A 20,946-nucleotide genomic window follows, 5' to 3' on the forward strand; every position below is an offset into this window, starting at 1 on the left:
GACCAATCTCCCTTGACATTTTACAACAACGATGGCAACTTTTCGGTCACATACTACGCAGGGACAAAAACATACCAGCTAACCAAGCCATGTCGGGATACTTCCAAAAACCCGGGAACCTTTTCAGAGGAAGACCGATCACAACACTCCCTGTGATCCTAAACAAAAACCTCACAACACTTGGACAAAGCATTAGTCTCATAACGGCAGGGGACCTTGAAAATCTGAGAACCCTAGCAGAGGACCGGCAATATTGGAGACACCTCACACAGGAAATACTGGAAACAGCGAAGGCGACCCGATCTTTCGGTCGAGACGCGAAAGGCATCTAAGTAAGTAAGTAGTATTTAATTTCATTCTAATTGAAAATATACAATACAAAGAGAGTAATTCTATGTTTGTAAAATACTGTTAGAGTATTCAGCAACAAAATAAACTAGTATTAATTCATCTAGAACCATAAGATTTCAGTTGAGTGTCTGAAGCTGTTCCTACCCCCTAGATTGAATAAATCGCCGAAGAGACTAAATTTTGAAAATTGACCTTTGAAATTAATTTTATTTGCCTGTTTACACTCACTATAAAATATAATGTTTTTGAATGAGAATAGAAAATTAGAACTGTTATCAATCAACATTTCCTCTAAAATATGATTTTAAAAAAATACATGTATCCACTCACAAGTTATTGTACATTTGGGTGAACATGAAATTTTCCTGATGGCATGGAGTATTGGCTGCCTAGGCCATTTGTTTCTAAACTAGTCCATAACATTGCCATCTCTTCATTCCCTTATCCTTATATCAACTTTTTTTTTCATGTGTCCCAGTGTCTTTGTTTAGTTATGAGACCAGATGATTTTGACTGGGTCCTGTCTGGAGTCTTTTACCAGTAGGGCGACAGTCAGATGGATTAATCTTTATGGGAGAGGTGATTTTTTCTTGTAAATCATTTCTCTATTGTTTGAGCGTTAATTGATATTGATGCACTTTTTCAGCACCTCTTGCTCCTTTGCTAGTGTCAGGGTACACCTTTTAAGTTATGGCACACGGCACAGGGATGGGTTTCTCTTGCATAGACAGTACTTTTGATCCTATTTGAATTAGCCCTTTTTTGTCTTAATTCCGTTTGGATAACTAGACGTGCAGAGATGTTACCTTTCAATGGTGCTGAATTTCAAATAAATAGGTCGCTTTGTAAACACAATCAAATCCTAAAACTTGTTTCAAAATGTTATTATGATTTGACATTCGATTCTAATATCACCCGTATATTGATTTGAAATTTGGTCGATATCAGTTTGTGTTTGGTAAATAAAGAAATCGTGTAAGATCATGAGCATAGGATCATCACACAATGGCAGTCATTTGAGAGCCAGTTAAAAGGGAGATGGTAAAATAGTCAAAAGGTTTAGATCTAGCTTGCATCACATGTGTCAAAGTAAAACATAAGACAAATGGGACTAGTTCACAGGAAATCACAAGCACACCCAAGAGCTGTATATTGTAATATATATATATATATATATATATATATATATATATATATATATATATATATATATACATATATATATACATATATATATATATATATATATATATATATATATATATGGTAGAACTTATCTTTGAAAACAACCAAAAAAGGAAAGAGAAGAAGAAATTTAATTTGAACCTAAGGACTATGTCAAAATAATCATGAAGTGTTCATTTGGTTAAATTTAGAGTCGATGTGCATAAATTGACAGGTCTGATAACCGGACGAAATATGGGCCTGTTTTAACGTTGTAATGGACAATATTTTGCCTTGGTTTGAGCGTATTTCCATTACAAAAATGAGATATTAACAAATTGAGTTTTCAGACCTGCAAATAATTACACGTTGGTCAGAGTGTATATGACAGCATTATTTAGAAATAGACGAAATACTCTTGTATTAACTCAAGGCGCCTGACAACAGAATTATTTTCCTAAATGTTAACAATAGAGAATTACGCCACACATCACATAGCACTGGTGATAACCTACTTTCTTGTCTTTATCCAACTGTCATTGGCTGGACAGCTTTTTATAATTAATAATATAATTGAAGAGATTATTCGACCGTACGGTGCGATAATGCTGGATATTATTTCTACCAGAAAAAGAAAGCGGAAGTCATCTGGCGGTAAAGTGATATAATGGGGGCGTGAGACACAAAATGGCGATGGAGAAGGGACGTACTAGATACACTGATAGTGTTCTCTTGGAATCTACACCTGTTCCCTATTCGAACAAATTTCCCTTTGTCTAACTTATTCTTGGGTGATTTAATTGTAATTCTAGAACTTTTACTGTTCCATTTTCTTCTTTTGACTGGCGCCGATATGACCTAAATGTGTTGCAAGCGCTTGAATACAAAAACAAAAACTCTCAGGTTATGTTGGTCTTTGCTGACGTCCAGAAGATTTCCATTTTTGTGAACAATAATGATTTATTATTATTATTATTATTATTATTATTATTATTATTATTATTATTATTATTATTATTATTATTATTATTATTATTATTATTATTATTACTATTATTATTATCCGAGAGGCGTGGTTATCTAGATGTTGATCAGAGGCGCCCGAGATGAAGTAAGATAAACGGAACAATATAGTTTCTTTTTTACCCGAGGATGCGATTACTGAATTGGATAAACCGATGACAAAGACCGGAGTGGACTCTTTCGTGGCCATAATCCTTGTGGAAACAGGAATAGATTAATTTCAAATCAAGAACTCCAGCCCAGCTCGACGTTTTCAACAAACTAAAATAATAGCTACGAAGACCGTCTAGGTCCCTGTGGAATAATAATTAGCAAAGCCGGGCCAGTTTAACTCCGACTCCTGCCTACGTTTGACAACGGATGTATTTCAAGGTTATACAATGGGATCACATCGACAAACATGCTTAGTTACAGCATGATAATATTAAGCAACCCAGATATTATATAACATACATTACACTTTATTCAATTTGGTTTGTATTGTGATTAAGATATTATTGTGGTGATTTCATAATGCTGGGATGCAACCCACATCAAAATAGTTATTTTACTCTACGAGTACCGCAGTTCAATTGTATCTAATCTGGTGCTAAATATTGAAAAGAAAAAGGTTGTGGGATTACGTTTGGATTACAAAAAGATGGATAAGCAATCATTGTTTACTGTAGGAGGTAACTGTACTCTAAATGACTGCAACTACTTGTGATCTTTAATTCTGATAATCGGACATAAACCGTTTGATTCTCAAAATGAAAATTTGCACTTTTTTCTGTTGTTGTAATGGAGAATATTTTGCGTAAGTTTAATAATTTTTCCCTTACTAAAATCCCATAAAATTTCAGATTATCAGACTCGTAATAAATAGACGTAGATGGCAATACTCATGTCTGTTCAAAACATTAAATGGTGAGGTATGTATCTAAACAAACAATGAAAAAGAACATTGCATAACATTTGCAATTATTGTCTAGTTGTCTATTTTAGAGATAACTTGAGGCGTGAAGATGACCGATTCACATATTCATGATTAATGTGCAAAATTTTAAATCTTTTGTAAAGTTACTAACTCTCCCTCTTTTACCTACTAGTTACAAATGGTTACCAGTGTATTGATTGATGACACAACACTACCAACTGATCAAAATCCAAAATACCTCGGAGTGACACTGGGTAGACGGCTGACCTATAGAACCCATCTTGAGGGTACAGCGAGAAAGATAGGGAAACGAAATTGTCTACTCAGAAAACTGGCAGGAACAACATGGGGAGCATCGCAAACTCTTCTCAGAACATCAACCCTGGCCCTTTGCTGCAGTGTGGCAGAATATTGTGCTCCTGTTTGGACGAGAAGTGCCCATACAAACCTTGTTGATGCGAAACTAAGAGACTGGATGCGAATAGTGACTGGATGCCTGAAATCAACTCCAACAAAATGGCTGCCAGTCATGAGCGCTATTGCACCACCCCACTTGAGGAGAGAGGATGCAACACAGAAATGGATATCCAGAGCTGAAGAAGATAGTGGAACTCCTCTGCAAACCATATACAAAACTGCGCCCCCAACATCAAGACTAAAATCTCGTTCACCTTTCTAGAAAGAAAACTACAACACGCAAGAAGTCTGGTGCGAGGAATGGAAAAGGAATAAACCAACATGAGGGGAACTAATTGAAAATCCCCGAAAAAGTCCCAGGTCTACAGGATCGACCAAGAAAATACTGGGTAGCTGCAAAGAGACTACGGTCAAAACATACAAGAACAGCTGCGAACATGCACAAATGGGGGCTCCAAGAATCACCAACATGCCCAAAGTGCAACCAAGCACCACTAGATGCAAACCACCTTGGACTAGATTGCCCAGAGACAAAACTTGAAGGGGGATTTGAAACCATCAACAAATGTGATGATGACTTCAGAACCTGGATTGATACCTTGAACATAGAAGTGTAGCCGAACGATACTACTACTACTACTACCAGTGTATTTAAAGTTTTAGAACGCACATTGTATTATCTGGTTATTTCCTCGGATAAGTATTGCTATATAGGAAAAAATAAAAGTGCTAAAAACGCACTGTTATGATAAATTGCCAGAGTGGTTCTATAGCAAGTGTTATTTATACGGGTCTTAGCAACGTATATGCCAATTTTTGGAATTTCAACCCCAATATGCACTGTTTAGCCTAATTTTCCCTAATACAATGAATATGAAGAAAATATATATTGTTACGTAGTTATTTTCCTTGTTTGATATAGCTGTAATAGGGAAAATCTAAGGCCTTAACCGATAAGTTATGATTAATTGCCAGAGTGGTTCTATATCAGATGTTTTTTCTATGGGTCTTAGCAACCTGTATGAAAATTTTCATGCTTTCAATCCGAATTTGCACTGTTTTAACCTAATTCCCCCTACTTCAATAGTTAAGTCATTGACTGGCAAAAAGGGAGTAACATTTTAAGGCTCTCTTTGTTAAATTAGATAAATAGAAATTCATTTAAGGACTTTCTTGCTGTTTAATGTGAATTTACTTCAACTCGCCTTTCAAATAGCATTCGATTGAAATGATCCAAATTCTGTTAAAAATTCTCAAACCTGGGATCATTTTAATCGATCGAAATTTGAATGACGATTTTCTGGCCAAAATTTCTAAAGGGTGTTTTTTAAATGAAAAATTATAGAGTGAAATAACTCATTAACTCATTGATTTATTCTCAAAATTATTATTTTCATTTTTGATTTTTTTTTTTGTTCTTGTTATTTTACTATCTATTATCGAATTCAAAGGGATTTTCGTGTATCCCATCACACATCTATTGCAAAAAATTACCTATCAGTGAAAATTCGAATGGCACAATTTGACACTCTCAGTGGGCCAAGATTGAATATCATCAGCAATAAAACCTGACAGGAATGACCATAACAAAGTTTGATTATATGTTACATAAGGCTGGCTACATGACTAATAATAATGTGTACATAGCATCGGCTACATGACTAATGATATTGTGTGCATAGCATCGGCTACATGACTAATGATAATGTGTGCATAGTATCGGCTACATGACTAATGATATTGTGTGCATAGTATCGGCTACATGACTAATGATATTGTGTGCATAGTATCGGCTACATGACTAATGATATTGTGTGCATAGCATCGGCTACATGACTAATGATAATGTGTGCATAGCATCGGCTACATGACTAATAATAATGTGTACATAGTATCGGCTACATTACTAATAATAATGTGTGCATAGCATCGGCTACATGACTAATGATAATGTGTGCATAGTATCGGCTACATGACTAATGATAATGTGTGCATAGTATCGGCTACATGACTAATGATAATGTGTGCATAGTATCGGCTACATGACTAATGATATTGTGTGCATAGTATCGGCTACATGACTAATGATAATGTGTGCATAGTATCGGCTACATGACTAATGATAATGTGTGCATAGTATCGGCTACATGACTAATGATAATGTGTGCATAGTATCGGCTACATGACAAATGATAATGTGTGCGTAGTATCGGCGACATGACTAATGTGTGCATAGAGCAGTAAAGTTAGGTGCCCCAAACGTAAACAAAGGTTGAGAAGCACGTGGCAAACCACATGTTCCTGTCTTGACAGCTCACGTTCCAATGTAAATAATAGAAAAAAATAACCTTTAAAATTTGGTTGTTGGGTGGCAAAAGAAACACATATTCATAAATACTCGATCATGCATCAAATAATGTCTAGATATGGATATTTTATGGAACAAAAGGTAAAATTTTCTAAAATCTATCAAAAGTTACAGTCTATCTATTTTTAGACCAGAGCAAATTATTGCGCTGGTGTGAACAAAACGAGAATTATTCGGAGCCTGATTTTCATAATAATTTAGCCTTATATTATTATTTCTGCAACTGTTAGATTTTATGTAAACATATTTTCAATACTGAAAGTGTATTGCCTACAACTCAAACTACAAAATTGGGAGACCTATATTGTGCGTAAATTATTCCGGTCCCTAACGGAAATCACTAGCAACTTGTTATTGTTTACGTTTGGGGCACCTAACTTTACTGCTCTATAGTATCGGCTACATGACTAATGTGTGCATAGTATCGGCTACATGACTAATGTGTGCATAGTATCGGTAATGTGTGCATAGTATCGGCTACATGACTAATGATAATGTCAGGGTTGCCAGTTTGGCATTTTAAATGCCAGATTCCAAAAATCTGGCATTTTTGAAAACCGTTTGGCATTAGAAAAATCATTTGGCATTTGGCATTTTCATTTTGGCATTTTCTTTTCTTGTATATTATACTTCAAATGACACCTTTTCTTAATTATTTCTAAACGCGTAAAAACAAACATCTTCACATTTCTTTTTCATTCTTAAAATCCAACCGTGGTGTAGTGGTTTAGCACTCCACTTAGTAGTCAGTAGGTAAAAAATTACCCCAACAGGAAATTTAGTATAATTCAAAAAAAAAAAAAAACAACAAAAAAAAAATAAAAGAAAAAGAAAAGAAAACACGCAAGCCACCAGGATATGATAGTAAATTGTCTATCAAAAGTGAGTAGTTTTCTTAGTGGGGGTGGGAGTCAACAGACTTTGGCATCTTTTTGAGTGTTTTGGCATTTTTTGAGTCTTCCCCTGGCATTTTGTTGAAAAATAATCTGGCAACCCTGGATAATGTGTGGATAGTATCGGGGAATCGTTGGCTTGATATGATTTAAGTAGAATAGATAAACTTATACATTGGATGGATCCTCTCATTCACCCATCCAGCCACATTATGTACATGGTTCCACTTTACATTCAAATTATTATTTTTATTATGTAACTTGGACTTTGAGACCATTACGGACCAAAGACGATGAGGGCGACGACTGGGTATTAATTGTATAGAGGCTTAACTCACTCAATCCTAGAGATTTTTTTTACTTTTCAAAATTGGGGAAAAATGTATTAATGAGCATTTACATATAGTATTATTCAACTATCATTAACATGCAAAAACTAGAAACATTAGCTTTGATACTACGCCTATAATTTGTCTCAGAAAAATGTAAGAATAAATAGGCATGGGGTAAAAGCAGCGGCGTGGCGTATTGACGGCATATGGTGTTGCCATGATTAGAAGAAGAAAAAAAAATCTAAAACAGTGAACACGATTAAGAGGAGAGAGCACATGTTAAAACTCTCTTTTTTGGAAAGGTAGGGGGAGGGTCGATGGTTTCTACGAGTGGACAAAACTCACAAAAACAAATAATTCATGAAAACAACAAGCCACAACACTGAGATTGAGATACAAGTCCCGTGTGAAAAGGTCTTTGTAATTATTCTTTGTCCACCATTTAAAGGATTGGATTTGGTAGATAATGCAATCAATATGTGATAAATGTAAATCAAAAGAGAAAAAAAAAACTATGACAGAAATTACTTACTTTTAGTACTTGTAAAGAAAATCTGCACGGCGATATTTCATCTCTGCAAATCTTTTTATAATTTGTTTATTGAAATCTTGAGTGGCATCTATTTCAGCTTTGTGAATTGACAGAATCATTAACAAATTTAACCGCTCCTGTTTCATCGAATTTCGCAAGAAATTTTTCACTCTAAGGGTGCTAAAACAACGTTCAATACGATGGAAGTGGTTAAGGTCACTATAACCTATAGATGTCCATGATTTGTCAGTGTTTATTGTATCTGTAAAAAGTAGACAATAAAAACAAAAGAAACGTTTTTTTTCTAAACTAACTGTGAGCCATTCATGTCACTGAAAAAGAGCGTTTTCGAGATTTCCACACCTGTGTTAATTCAAAATCAGTTGGTTGGTGAGGAACTAGTCTTTTTATTTCTAATTTGTCATCTAGTGTCGATCTCCAAAACGGTCGGTGAAGTAAAGAGTCAATTTGTTTCATTGCAATTCATTGCTTAACAAAACAAAACTTCAAAGTATATCTCAAATAATGGAAATCAGTGGAATACGATTAATGATTGCACAAATAAAAGGTAGATTCAGATCTCAAAGATCACAAAGAAAAAATCACTCCAAAGAAATCAAAACACACACCAAAGTATAACTGTTGACAATCTTCGCTTTCTTTCTCTGACTGACACAAATACACACGCACAAACACACACATACACACACAAATAAACACTCATACACACGTAATCATCAACTCGACACTACAAGCAAGAAAAATGTTGGTAAATTCGTCCACAATGCTTGGTTACAAAGAATTACTTTATTCAATAATCGTGAAAAAGAGGTGGTGGAAGGGGGGGGGGGGGAATTTTGATGTCATATTTTAAAGTTTTATGTTGTTTTTCTTTGCTGCTTACAAATAAACTTGACAATGATCAGGGTTTTTGACAGTTAATGTAATAATTTGGATGGCCGAAGTTACCCTTATTATGACGTAAATGGTGCAACATTGGCGGCATCCCCCCAGTCCAACGGTGGAGCTCTCAGACCCTGGCACAAGTCGAGGGTTTTCCGCTATTTGAAGATAGTATAATTCGACCCAGTTTCTCGCTCAATCAGCTGTAGCGATACTAAAGGATAGAGCATTAACTGGAGCTTGGATTGCTTTGCACCACGGTGTTGATTTTGTCACTAATTCGCGCAGTGATGTCACCAACACACGAGTCGGCGCAGTGCGTGAATCGGAATCTTGAATAGACGGAGACTAAAAGGCAGTATGTTGTTGGCGAGTTGGCGAAAGACAGTGGAGTTAAGATTTCTCAGTTTTATTTTTAATTAAATTATGCTGTTAATGATTTTTAAAAGATTGGTGCGGTGCCTGGCTCCATTCGATCCAATGGCCCCACGCCACTGGGTAAAAGTAACCCGGGTAAACTACGGATATAGTCGGTGTTAGGGTTGAGTGAGTTAAACTGTCTGCCCACTTACCAGCATTGTGACACCCGTAAAGCTATCGTCGTCTTCATCTCAAAGAGCAATGCTTACTACTCCAGTGTATCAAACTGATAGAGAGTTGGGGGGAAGGGGGGGGGGGCATGCACTTTGATCAAACTTCAATAGACAAGGGGAAAGGGGGTCGGGGGGGGGGGGGAGATCGGAATAAAAAGAGCACGGGGGGGGGGGGGGGATGATGATAATAATAGTAATAATAATAATAATAATAATAATAATAATAATAATAATAATAATAATAATAATAATAATAATAATAAACACTTCTAATTGCACCTCACCCCTCACTGGATAGAGAGCTCTGGGCATAGAAGGCGGGGGGGGAGGGGGGGGCATGCACTTTGATCAAACTTCAATAGACAAGGGGAAAGGGGGTCGGGGGGGGGGGGGGATCGGAATAAAAAGAGCGCGGGGGGGGGGGTGATGATGATAATAATAGTAATAATAATAATAATAATAATAATAATAATAATAATAATAATAATAATAATAATAATAATAATAATAATAATAAACACTTCTAATTGCACCTCACCCCTCACTGGATAGAGAGCTCTGGGCATAGAAGGCGGGGGGGGGGGGGGCGGGGAGGGATGATGATGATGATGATGATGATGATGATGATGATGATGATGATGATGATGATGATGATGATGATGATGATAATAATAATGATGATAATAAACACTTCTAATTGCGCCTCATCCCTCATTGGATAGAGGGCTCTGGCATAGAAGTAAATCAGAACTTGAATGCAGGGTTTTCCTTGCCTGTGTTGTCCCCAACTACATCATTCAAAGCGTATTCATTCTTGCGTTGTTTCCTGGAAAATAACATAATAATGAATTGTTTCAATTAAGCAGTTAACTTCAATACGCTAGAAAGACATGTATTTTAAAATTTTTCCAGAAAACGCGTCCTTCAAATATCGATCAATTTAAATTAACATCAACCTGGCCTAAATCCCAAACCTGGACTTTGCGAGCTATCAAACTCTCACGTTTTTAAAGTATAGGTAGAACATTTTATCGAACAAAAGGTGAGTTTTGTTGGGTCATCCAGTCTAGGAACTTGTTATAACCGGCATCTGTTATAGTATTTCAATTTACCGCCAGATTTACTCAGACGTGATAGACTCACGTTATGCTCTGTAAATAGTGTGAACAATTATTGAAGGAATATAAAAGAAAAATAGATTAAGATCGATTAGAATGGCTCTCATCTTGTCAAAGACCTTTGGGGTTTGAGAGTTTTTGACAACATGAGAGTCGTTTTCATCGATTGATATTTGAAGAGCGAGTTTTTTAGCCAAACTTTTAAAAATATGTTGGTTTCTTTTTGTGTTTGTCTTTCTGTTTTTAGTTAAGTTTTTGTTGTTGTTGTTTTTTTTTTTTTTTTTTTGTTTTTTTTTTTAAGTTTTCTTTTAAAATCAGAGTACGGCAGTACATTGCTAGGAATAAATTGGCCGAATTTGACGCAATTATTTAAGAAGGAGTTTTCGTCCCCGAAAAACCTTCCTATCGACCAGGCAAGAAACAGCATGGGAAGATTTTTCCTTCTCGGTGTCGGCACCATAGCGGAGCGATGTCTTTGTCTTATTTTATACTCAAACGATTCTGAGTACACGTCTGTATGGTCGACATTAACCAGTAACTGCCATACTCCGGAAAGATACGTATTTAAACATTGGCCAGAAAACTCGTCCTTCAAATGTCGATATTTTTAACCCTTTCAGGTACACTAAGATACCGGTCCAAAATGAGCAGAATCGTGTTATTATTGTTCAGTCACTGATCAGGAGACTGAATCAGGCAGGAAACTCATTCACTTTAATATATAGAATTTTACGAAGTGAGTTACTCTACAAAATATCTCGGACAGAACAGTCAAAAGAAAAAAAAAAAAAAAAAAAAGACCTTGTGTTTTTGGGAAAGCAATTAAGAGGTTTTAATTAAATCTTACTTTCCGAAATCCTTTGCATCTTGAACACTGTCAGGAAGAATTCTATTGGTTGTCTCCGGTAAAAAGAGTGCAAGCAGTCCTGCAGCAACAGAAGCGCCACCAAAAATGATCAGAGGAAGGGCCACGCCCATTTTGCCGTCGACATGGTCACCCTGGAAGAAAGTGGGGCATTTTCAGTGATAATGAGGAATATTTTTTCTTATAATATAGTATATTTACTAACAGTTAAAGCATGGAGATAATCAGAGTATATAAGCGCAACAAAATTTATTATATCTTTTATCTTAAAATGATCACATCAGCGCATCAGGCAAATCAATTTTTAGGTGGAATTGGGAATGGAGGTGGAAGGGGTGGGGGCTTTACAGAAATGATTGCATCTAGCCAAAATGCAAAAAAGCATCAGATTAAGAAGAATTCGTTTTAACTAAAATTTGTCAGACAAGTATATACTTGAATCTTTCAATCCAAAGGAATGAAATCAGAATCGATTGAGGATTGGGATAATAGATTTCTTGCAATCTTTTGATTTTGAATCCGAACTTATCATTTTTCGTATGCTTCAGGTCAGTAGAACGTTTCAAATACTAAGAAGATTTTAATATATATATATACACACACACATATATATATATATATATATATATATATATATATATATATATTATATATATATATATAATAAATGAAAAAAAAGAAAGAAGAAAACGGTTCCACAACATTCATATCAGTACAAACAGTTAAACAAAGAGAGAGAGAGAGAGAGAGAAAAAAAAAAAGAAGAGATCCAGAAGGCGAACCAGCCTACCAAGTCAGCAATGTAAGGGGCTGCAATGCCCCCTATCCTGGAGGAGAACGAGGATGCTCCCATGCCAGAGTTACGCATTGGAGTCGGGAACAGCTCTGCAGAGTAAACATAGATTATGGCGAAAGCAGCGGACGCTCCAAATTTGCCGATAAGAGAGAGGACAACATTAATCCATTTTTCTCCTGGATATAAAAAAAAAAGAAAAAGAAAAAGAAAATATTAAGGAATTTATGAAAAGTAATCTTTTGAAAGTAACTGTTATTCTTTAGTGTCTTGCATCTCTTGCGAAATGTGATGCACACATTAATCTAACGTACAATTACAAAACACTTTCTTTCAGGTTTAAGCCCTTTTGACAAGTTGTGAGGTCATCCTAATCTAGTGATTAAAAATAACTAGTAAGGAAGAAGAGGAAACGTGAGGTTTTATACAGAGCAATATGCTCTAAATGAACACTTTATGCGATTTTGTCTTTCCTCACAAATAGCATAGACACAATAGTAGATTGTTGATTTGTGCGGTACTTCCTCCCTCTCCGTATGCTCCGCTCTCTCTCTCTCTCTCTCTCTCTCTCTCTCCTACTCCCTCCTCTCTCGTTCTCTCTCCCTACATCTTTCTATCTTTCTTTTTCTTTCTTCCCATCTCTTTTGCATTAACACACCAATTCTCTCTCTCTCTCTCTCTCTCTCTCTCTCTCTCTCTCCTACTCCCTCCTCTCTCGTTCTCTCTCCCTACATCGTTCTATCTTTCTTTTTCTTTCTTCCCATCTCTTTTGCATTAACATACCAATTCTCTCTCTCTCTCTCTCTCTCTCTCTCTCTCTCTCTCTCTCTCTCTATCAATCCCTTCTCAGATAGAAAACGATCGTTTTAAATAACCCTTATCTTAGCAAAATCTCTCAAACCTGGGACCTCGCGAGGTATTCATAGAGGTCCCAGGTTTTGGAGTTTTTGCCAAAATGATGGTCGTTTAAACCCGATCCATTTTTGAAGGACGAGTTTTCTGGCCAAGTTTTTAAGTATGTGTTTTTCCAGAGTACGGCAGCTAAAAAGACACACTTCTTAATGCACAGACACACTTCTTAATGCACAGACACAATTCTTGATGCACAGACACAATTCTTGGTGCACAGACACACCCATGTGAATTGTTTAATGGATTTTTACCGGTCACGTATTGTTAAACCCGCCCCTATTCCACGTTTGACGAATTGGGTTAACCTGTTGTCATCTATAAATGATAATGGGTTAACCATATATAAACGTAGAGGTATTTTTACTTATAATTCTTTATTTTACTATATATTGTCATGGGGTAACAAAGTTATCCCTGGCGTACGATTAAGGGGTAAAAACACGAAAATGACTCCGATGAGAGAGAGAGAGAGAGAAAGAGAGAGAGAGAGAGAGAGGAGAGAGAGAGAAGAGAGAGAGAGAGAGAGAGAGAGAGAGAGAGAGAGAGATAGATAATACTGTTTTGATCTGATAGGCTACATGTATACAACCCATCACCTCCATACAAGACTGGAAACATGGTCCCCAAACAGGCCACTCCTGCTAGTAGCATTGTAAAACACTGTAGAGGTTTTCGCCCAGCTCTGTCCAGCAAGAGTAGACAGAAGATGTAAGATGCGAATTCTACCACTGAACTCAGTGTGTAGTTGAGGTGGATGTCACCCGAAAGACCTCCGACATTCAAACTTAGGCCATAGTAAACAAGACTTGCAACCAACCTAAATGACAAGGCAAATAAAAAAAAAATATGATATGTTGTGGCCAATGTGTACATATTTGCAGGTCTGATAATAATAATAATAATAATAATAATAATAATAATAATAATAATAATAATAATAATAATAATGATGATGATGATGATAATAATAATAAAAGTAATAATAATAATAATAATAATAATAATAATAATAATAATAATAATAATAATAATAATAATATAAAAATGTGATAAATAAAATAATAATAATAATAATAATAATAATAATAATAATAATAATAATAATAATAATAATAATAATAATAATAATAATAATAATAATAATAATAATAAATAATAATAATGATAATAATAATAATAATGATAATAATGATAATAATGATGATAATAAGGGGGGGGGGGGCGAAGTGGCCGAGAGGTTAAGGCATTGCACTGTGACCCGGGTGACCCGGGTTCGAGCCCTGATTCAGGCACTTTCGTTTTTTTCCTTCAGCAAGATTATTAACCCCCAATTTGCTCACTTGGACAAAATGGGTGATTCCTGTTGACATCAGACATCTTGTTTAATGAGTTATCTATATTATTCCTTCGTGGAATGCCTCGGCGACGATATCTTATGATATCGTGGCGCAAAAGGCATCATTTAAAAAAAATAAAATAATAATAATAGTAATAATAATAATAATAATAATAATAATAATAATAATAATAATAATAATAATAATAATAATAATAATAATAATAATAATAATAATAATAACGACTCAGCAGAAGGACTAAATTACCAATTGTAAAATATGATTAGCGATCTGGCCAAGAGAGTTTTGTTCGTAAACATTTGCCAGATTTTCTCATCTGCATTGTCGTTTTGGATGTTTTCCAATTGTTTGGCTTTTTCTGACAGAACAACGTTGTTACCAGCAGCCGCCTTTTCCAAAATTTCCCGTGCCTCGTCAAAACGACTTTTGCCGATAAGCCAGCGCGGGGACTCCGGCAGGAAACTGTAAAGTTGAAATAAAAACGACAATAATTTATGCACAACTCAACATGCCATTAGAGTTGTTCTCAATCGGTTGGCGTCTTCGAATTCATTATTATTATCAAGCTTTTGTCTTGGAAACCAACGCAGTAACAAGTCAGCAAATTGCTCAGTCTTGCTGTTATATATTTTTTCGAAAGATTATTCTTTAGCAAATTGCACATTTTAAAGATTGTTTAATGTTATTTTTAAAATCATCGTTTACTGTCCTCGCATATGATATCTACACTAGGAAAGAAAAACAATAAAAAACAAAACAAACACAAGACTATTCTTTTTGTATCCTTCAGGATTGCCATAATCTTAAGCATCAATTTTCTTTTATGATGTCAGCAACAACAGCATTGATAGGGATGTGGTGGTTGGGATAGTGATGACTCTGGTGATGATGAAGATGATGACGATGATGATGATGATGTTGATGATGATGATGACGATGATAATGATGATGATGATGATTGATGATGATGATTTTGTTGTTGTTGATGGTTGTGGTGATGTATGTGGTGGTGGTGGTGGTAGTGATGATGATGATGATGATGATGATGATGATGATGATGATGGTGATGATGATGATGATAATGATGCTGCTGCTGCTGCTGCTGCTGATGATGATGATGATGATGATGATGATGATGATGATGATGATGATGATGATGATGATGATGATGATGATGATGATTGATGATGATGGTTTTGTTGTTGTTGATGGTTGTGGTGATGGTGGTGGTGGTGGTGGTGGTAGTGATGATGGTGATGATGATGATGATGATGATGATGATGATGATGATAATGATGCTGCTGCTGCTGCTGCTGCTGCTGCTGCTGCTGCTGATGATGATGATGATGATGATGATGATGATGATGGCGGGTGGAGTAGCGTGTCACTCACAATGCATACGAAAAGAGGAGAACTTCAGGTATGGCACATGCAATATGCAGATATCGCCAGTCTCGTATGAAGTAGGCAAACAAAGCCAGAAGAAACAGGCCTAGAGTCCAGAATAATTCAATTATGATGCCTGCAAACTTTCTCTTGGAGGGTCCTACTATCTCCATACCTGATAATACGACACACCAAACATTAACACATTAATCAACTGCAACGCAATGCTAGTTGAATACAAAAGTGAATTACCTACCCTTAACACGTTGGATTTATAATGGAATGGATACCAACGATGTCCAAGTGTAATAAGATTGCTTAAAAGTATATATACACATAATTAAAGTAATGCATTTCATCTAATATTTTGTATGCACGATAGTCAAAGAGTACTCTGAAGTAGGCCTATCCTGATGGAAATATAATATATTTAACAATTTGGTCAGAAAGCTCGGCTTTCAAATATATATCTTCGTATTTCAACTTTATATCACCTTACCTAAAGTCCCAGGTTTGAGAGTTTTGACAAGATGAGGGTCATTTTAATAGATCGATATTTGAAGGACGAGTTTGCTGACCAAATTCAGCGTACGGCAGAGTAGATTCTTGGATTGCTTTTAACATTATTTTTTTCTTCAATTTGCTTAAAGTAACGCTAGGTAAATCTACCCAGTAGTTCACATGATATATATGGATGCGAGACATGGTCTATAACCAAAGAATCAGAAAAGAGAATAACCGCCTTCGAAATGAAATGCTATAGAAAAATCTTACGCATCCCGTGGACAAACAAAGAAAGCAATGCAAACATCATGAAAACACCAGGACTAAAAAAGTCCCTGCTAATGAGTAAGATAAAAAAGCTGAAACTCAATTACGTTGGGCACCTGAAAAGACACGACACACTAGAGAGAGATGTACTGGAGGGCATGGCGGAGGGCAAAAGAGGCAGAGGAAGACCACAAAGAAGATGGCAACAGGATATACAGGAATGTCTCAACAACGGCGTGACGGAATGTGGCAGATGGGCACAAGACAGAGACTTCTTCCGAAGGACTGTGTGGGAGGCTACGTCCAAGTGATACGCCACAGAGAGAGAGAGAGAGAGAGAGAGAGAGAGAGAGAGAGAGAGAGAGAGAGAGAGAGTTCACATGATTAGTGTGCTGAATGGTCGTAATGCTGAGTGACTTTGTATTCTGACAAATATTCCCTGGTATTTTTATTTTTCTATTGACATATAACATATCACAATATTGTACCTAAATAAAATAATGCAAAATATACCGACAAGTTTGTTTCTTTTTCTAAACAATTAGGATATACTCAATTTTAGGACATTCAGCACACACTAATCATGGGCACGGCTGGGCGAATAAACCAAACATAATTCTTACCCCCTTTTTTTTTGTTGCGCTTTCTGCATTGTCTGACGTTGTGTGCCATTCACATCTTTTCGGATCTTTCAAATTGTAACACTAACAGTGATTCTTCTTCTTCTTCTTCTTCTTCTTCTTCTTCTTCTTCTTCTTCTTCTTCTTCTTCTTCTTTCCCCCTCATGTTGTCTTCGTGTTTGAATGTCTAGTTGATGGAGGAACGCCGTTGCCATTCTCAGCTCTCTCAAGGGCCCATACAATTTAATCTGCAGAGATGTGGTACAGGGCAATAAATCCCTTCTTGCTGTTGCATACCTTGGGCAGGCTTGGTGTATAGATAGTTCGAAGATGACGTCACTCAAGTCTTTGTTATTGTTTTTTGCCATCCGCGTTTATGAGTAATGCTCACTAAACTGTATTAACCTGACTATAAACGTTCATGGATACACACAGTTTTGTGTGTTGGTCCGTTTGACTTCCGGATGGCAATGTTATGAGCTTCTTAGCCAAGCGCATACTATCTATATGGTGGGCGTCTTCTTATCCTATTTTGAAACCATTATGCTTGTGATGGAAGTTCTTAAATAAAACCGCCACTGTGTTGTTGATAAGTCTTGGTTGACTAAAGGCTAATAGAAAAGCAGGCCGATGTCAGAGTCGCTGGGCCTACAGGAGGAAATAGCCCGAAAAGGCGCAACTACCGAACACGAAAACTGCAGCGACATGCCGCATTTGTCCCCCTTCAATCATATAAGGTGCATATCCAATAATATTATATTTCACTTTCATATCGGGAGGTTGCAACCTACAACTATAGGAATGAAACCATTGATATGCACTTGTAAATAATGGAAACAACAAGGTAAGAGGAACATAAAATATTAGGTACCGATGTAGGTACTCACCAATAACAAAGGCTGAGAGAAATTGTCCTATACCGAAGACAGCCGTGAAGAATCGCAGAGTGACATATGCAATGTAAGTGTTGACAAATGACACAGCAATAGATGAGCTGAAGAACCCAACGGAACCAATCAGAAGTACTTTCTTCCTACCAATTCTGTGCAGAGAGACAATACAATAATAATAATAATAATGATAATAATAATAATAATAATAATAATAATAATAATAATAATAATAATAATAATAATAATAATAATAATGATGATGATGATGATGATGATGGTGATGATGATGATGATGATGATGATGATAATAATAATGATGATGATAATAATAATAATTATTATAATGATAATAATAACAATAATAATAATAATAATAATAATAATAATAATAATAATAATAATAATAATAATAATAATTATAATTATTAAAAAAATAAAAATAATAGTAGCAATATTTAGTAGTAGTAGTAGTAGTAGTAGTAGTAGTAGTAGTAGTAGTAGTAGTAGTAGTAGTAATAATAATAATAATAATAATAATAACAATAGTAAGTACTAAAGAGCGCTTTGAGCACGGTTAGTGGATATTACTCTATATAAAAGCTCAATTAAAAAAACAAACATATTAATAATAATAATTATAACACAACATAACATAACGGGTATAGGGCGAAATAGGATAAAATCCATTGAATGCCCTTAGTATTAAATTGATTGAAAGATTACAATAATGATACACGTGGTAAAGTTAGTATATAAACTTAAATGTACTCATGTATGTGTGGTATACAAACATATATCTTTAACCTTGACATGCAAAGCACACACACACACACACACACACACACACTCACACACACACACATAACATAACATAGCATGTGGTATAGATAGAATGCGCTTGGCCAAGGAGTTCACAACATTGCCATCCGGAAGTATAAAGGACCAACACACAAACTCTGTGTAACCATGAACGTTTATAGTCAGGTTAATACAGTTTAGTGAGAACAACTCACAAACGCGGATGGCAAAAACAATAACAAAGGCCTGAGTGACGTCATCTGCATACTATCTATAGGGCAAAATAGGATAAGGTCCCTTGAATGCCCTTAATATTAATTAGTAATGCCATAAATCTATTGATTAAATATTACAATAATGATACACTTGGTAAAGATAGTATTTCAACTTAAATGTACTCATGTGGTGTACAAACATATATCTTTAACCGTGACATGCAAAGCATACACACACATACACACACACATGCACTCATACATCCATACATATTGGTCAGATTCAGCGTGGGTTACGCAACTGGATGCGTGGGTTGACGGAGGCAGGAAGCAATAACAAACCCACATGGTTGCCATTACCTCCACCATCATTCTCGCTCACGGTTTGTGGAAAGCACTTCATTACAGGCACGTAATAGTGAATCTAGTTTTTGTTTTGAACATTTCTATTATTATTCTTTGTAAATTGACCCATATTAAAAGAAACATACAAACAAAAAAGGCATGACCAGTCACTAACAATGCCGTGTAGTGTGTAGACAGTAACACAGTACGGTGAACATGACTGACACTGACATTGGGGTCGGAATGTCGGAACCCATGAGTCGTTCGCAACTCTGCCTCACGTATTCATTTAATCAGTCAATTTAATTTTTATTAAGCTTGCGTAAAACATACAAACAAAAAAGACATGACTAGTCACTAACAATGCAGTGTAGTGTGTAGACAGTAACACGGTACGGTGAACATGAATGACACTGGGATCGGAATGTCGGAACCCAGTAGTCGGAGTCGTTCGCAACTCAGCCTCGCGTACTCATTTAATCAGTCAATTTAATTTTCATTTAGCTTGCCTATTCTTCAAGTTTATGTTATATTCACCTTTTCTATTTAAAAAGGGTAATCCAAACAGACCATAAACGATTTTATAATAAGCCGACTTCAACTTCCATCACACACGAACTTATTTTGGGTGTTTTTTTTTTTAACCAAACCGTTTGACTCAAATTAAAGCTTCGGCATTGGATAAGGAGCGAGGTCCCTGTTGCCATCTTGCTTAGTTTATACAGAGACTGGGTTGCCACCTTGGCTGTTCTTGATAAATAGCAAAATAGTACAACCTTGTGCAATATGAGAGAGAGAGAGAGAGAGAGAGAGAGAGAGAGAGAGAGAAAATTTTGAACAAAAAACGAATCTCTCTCTCATCCTCTCTCTCTCTCTCTCTCTCTCTCTCTCTCTCTCTCTCTCTCTCTTCCTATTTCATCTGTCACACTGTTTGACAATCTTCATCACCTGGCTCACTTGTACTTGTAATATCGGGTGTGAGGTAAAATTTTGAACAATTATTATTATTTATAAAATGCAGAATCTTTTCAAATAAACGGATAAAATAGAGATTAATTCTAATCGAACAGTGGAACACAAAGGCAGAATTTGCGAACAATCTAACACATAAGTGTCGTGGTCTTATTTATAAAATGCAGAAACTTTGCAAATAAACGGATAGACTAGATGTTATTTCGATTCGAAAAGTGGAACACAATAGGAAAATTTGCGAATACCCAGTCCAGACATAAGCGTTATGGTCTTATTTATAAAGTGCAGAATCTTTGCAAATAAACGGATAAAATAGAGATTAATTCGATTCGAAAAGTGGAACACATAAGCAGAATTTGCGAATGCCCGGTCCAGACATAAGCGTTATGGTCTTATTTATGAAGTGCA

The 20,946-nt window shown here is 35.8% G+C and overlaps 2 protein-coding genes across 6 annotated transcripts in view; one reads left to right on the forward strand and one right to left on the reverse strand.

Moving 5' to 3' along the window:
- LOC144968826 (uncharacterized) overlaps positions 1-20,946 on the forward strand; it is a 240,103-nt gene that overhangs the window by 105,097 nt on the left and 114,060 nt on the right. The gene's annotated exons all lie outside the window — the stretch shown is intronic.
- The window catches only part of LOC144968828 (organic cation transporter protein-like), a 39,774-nt gene continuing 28,929 nt past the window's right edge, over positions 10,102-20,946 (reverse strand). For all 4 annotated transcript variants that reach the window (XM_078907553.1, XM_078907551.1, XM_078907549.1 and 1 more), the window contains exons 5-11: positions 18,203-18,357; positions 15,931-16,099; positions 14,785-15,000; positions 13,777-13,997; positions 12,266-12,447; positions 11,458-11,609; positions 10,102-10,318 (exon numbers count right to left, since the gene is read on the reverse strand). In XM_078907553.1, the coding sequence (XP_078763679.1) occupies positions 10,237-10,318; positions 11,458-11,609; positions 12,266-12,447; positions 13,777-13,997; positions 14,785-15,000; positions 15,931-16,099; positions 18,203-18,357 (1,177 nt within the window). In that variant the 3' untranslated portion in view covers positions 10,102-10,236. The remainder of the gene's footprint in view (positions 10,319-11,457; positions 11,610-12,265; positions 12,448-13,776; positions 13,998-14,784; positions 15,001-15,930; positions 16,100-18,202; positions 18,358-20,946) is intronic.

This window comes from Berghia stephanieae, chromosome 3 (assembly GCF_034508935.2).
Source record: "Berghia stephanieae isolate SIO BIC M18660-M18661 chromosome 3, UCSD_Bste_1.3, whole genome shotgun sequence".
Taxonomy (NCBI): domain Eukaryota; kingdom Metazoa; phylum Mollusca; class Gastropoda; order Nudibranchia; family Aeolidiidae; genus Berghia; species Berghia stephanieae.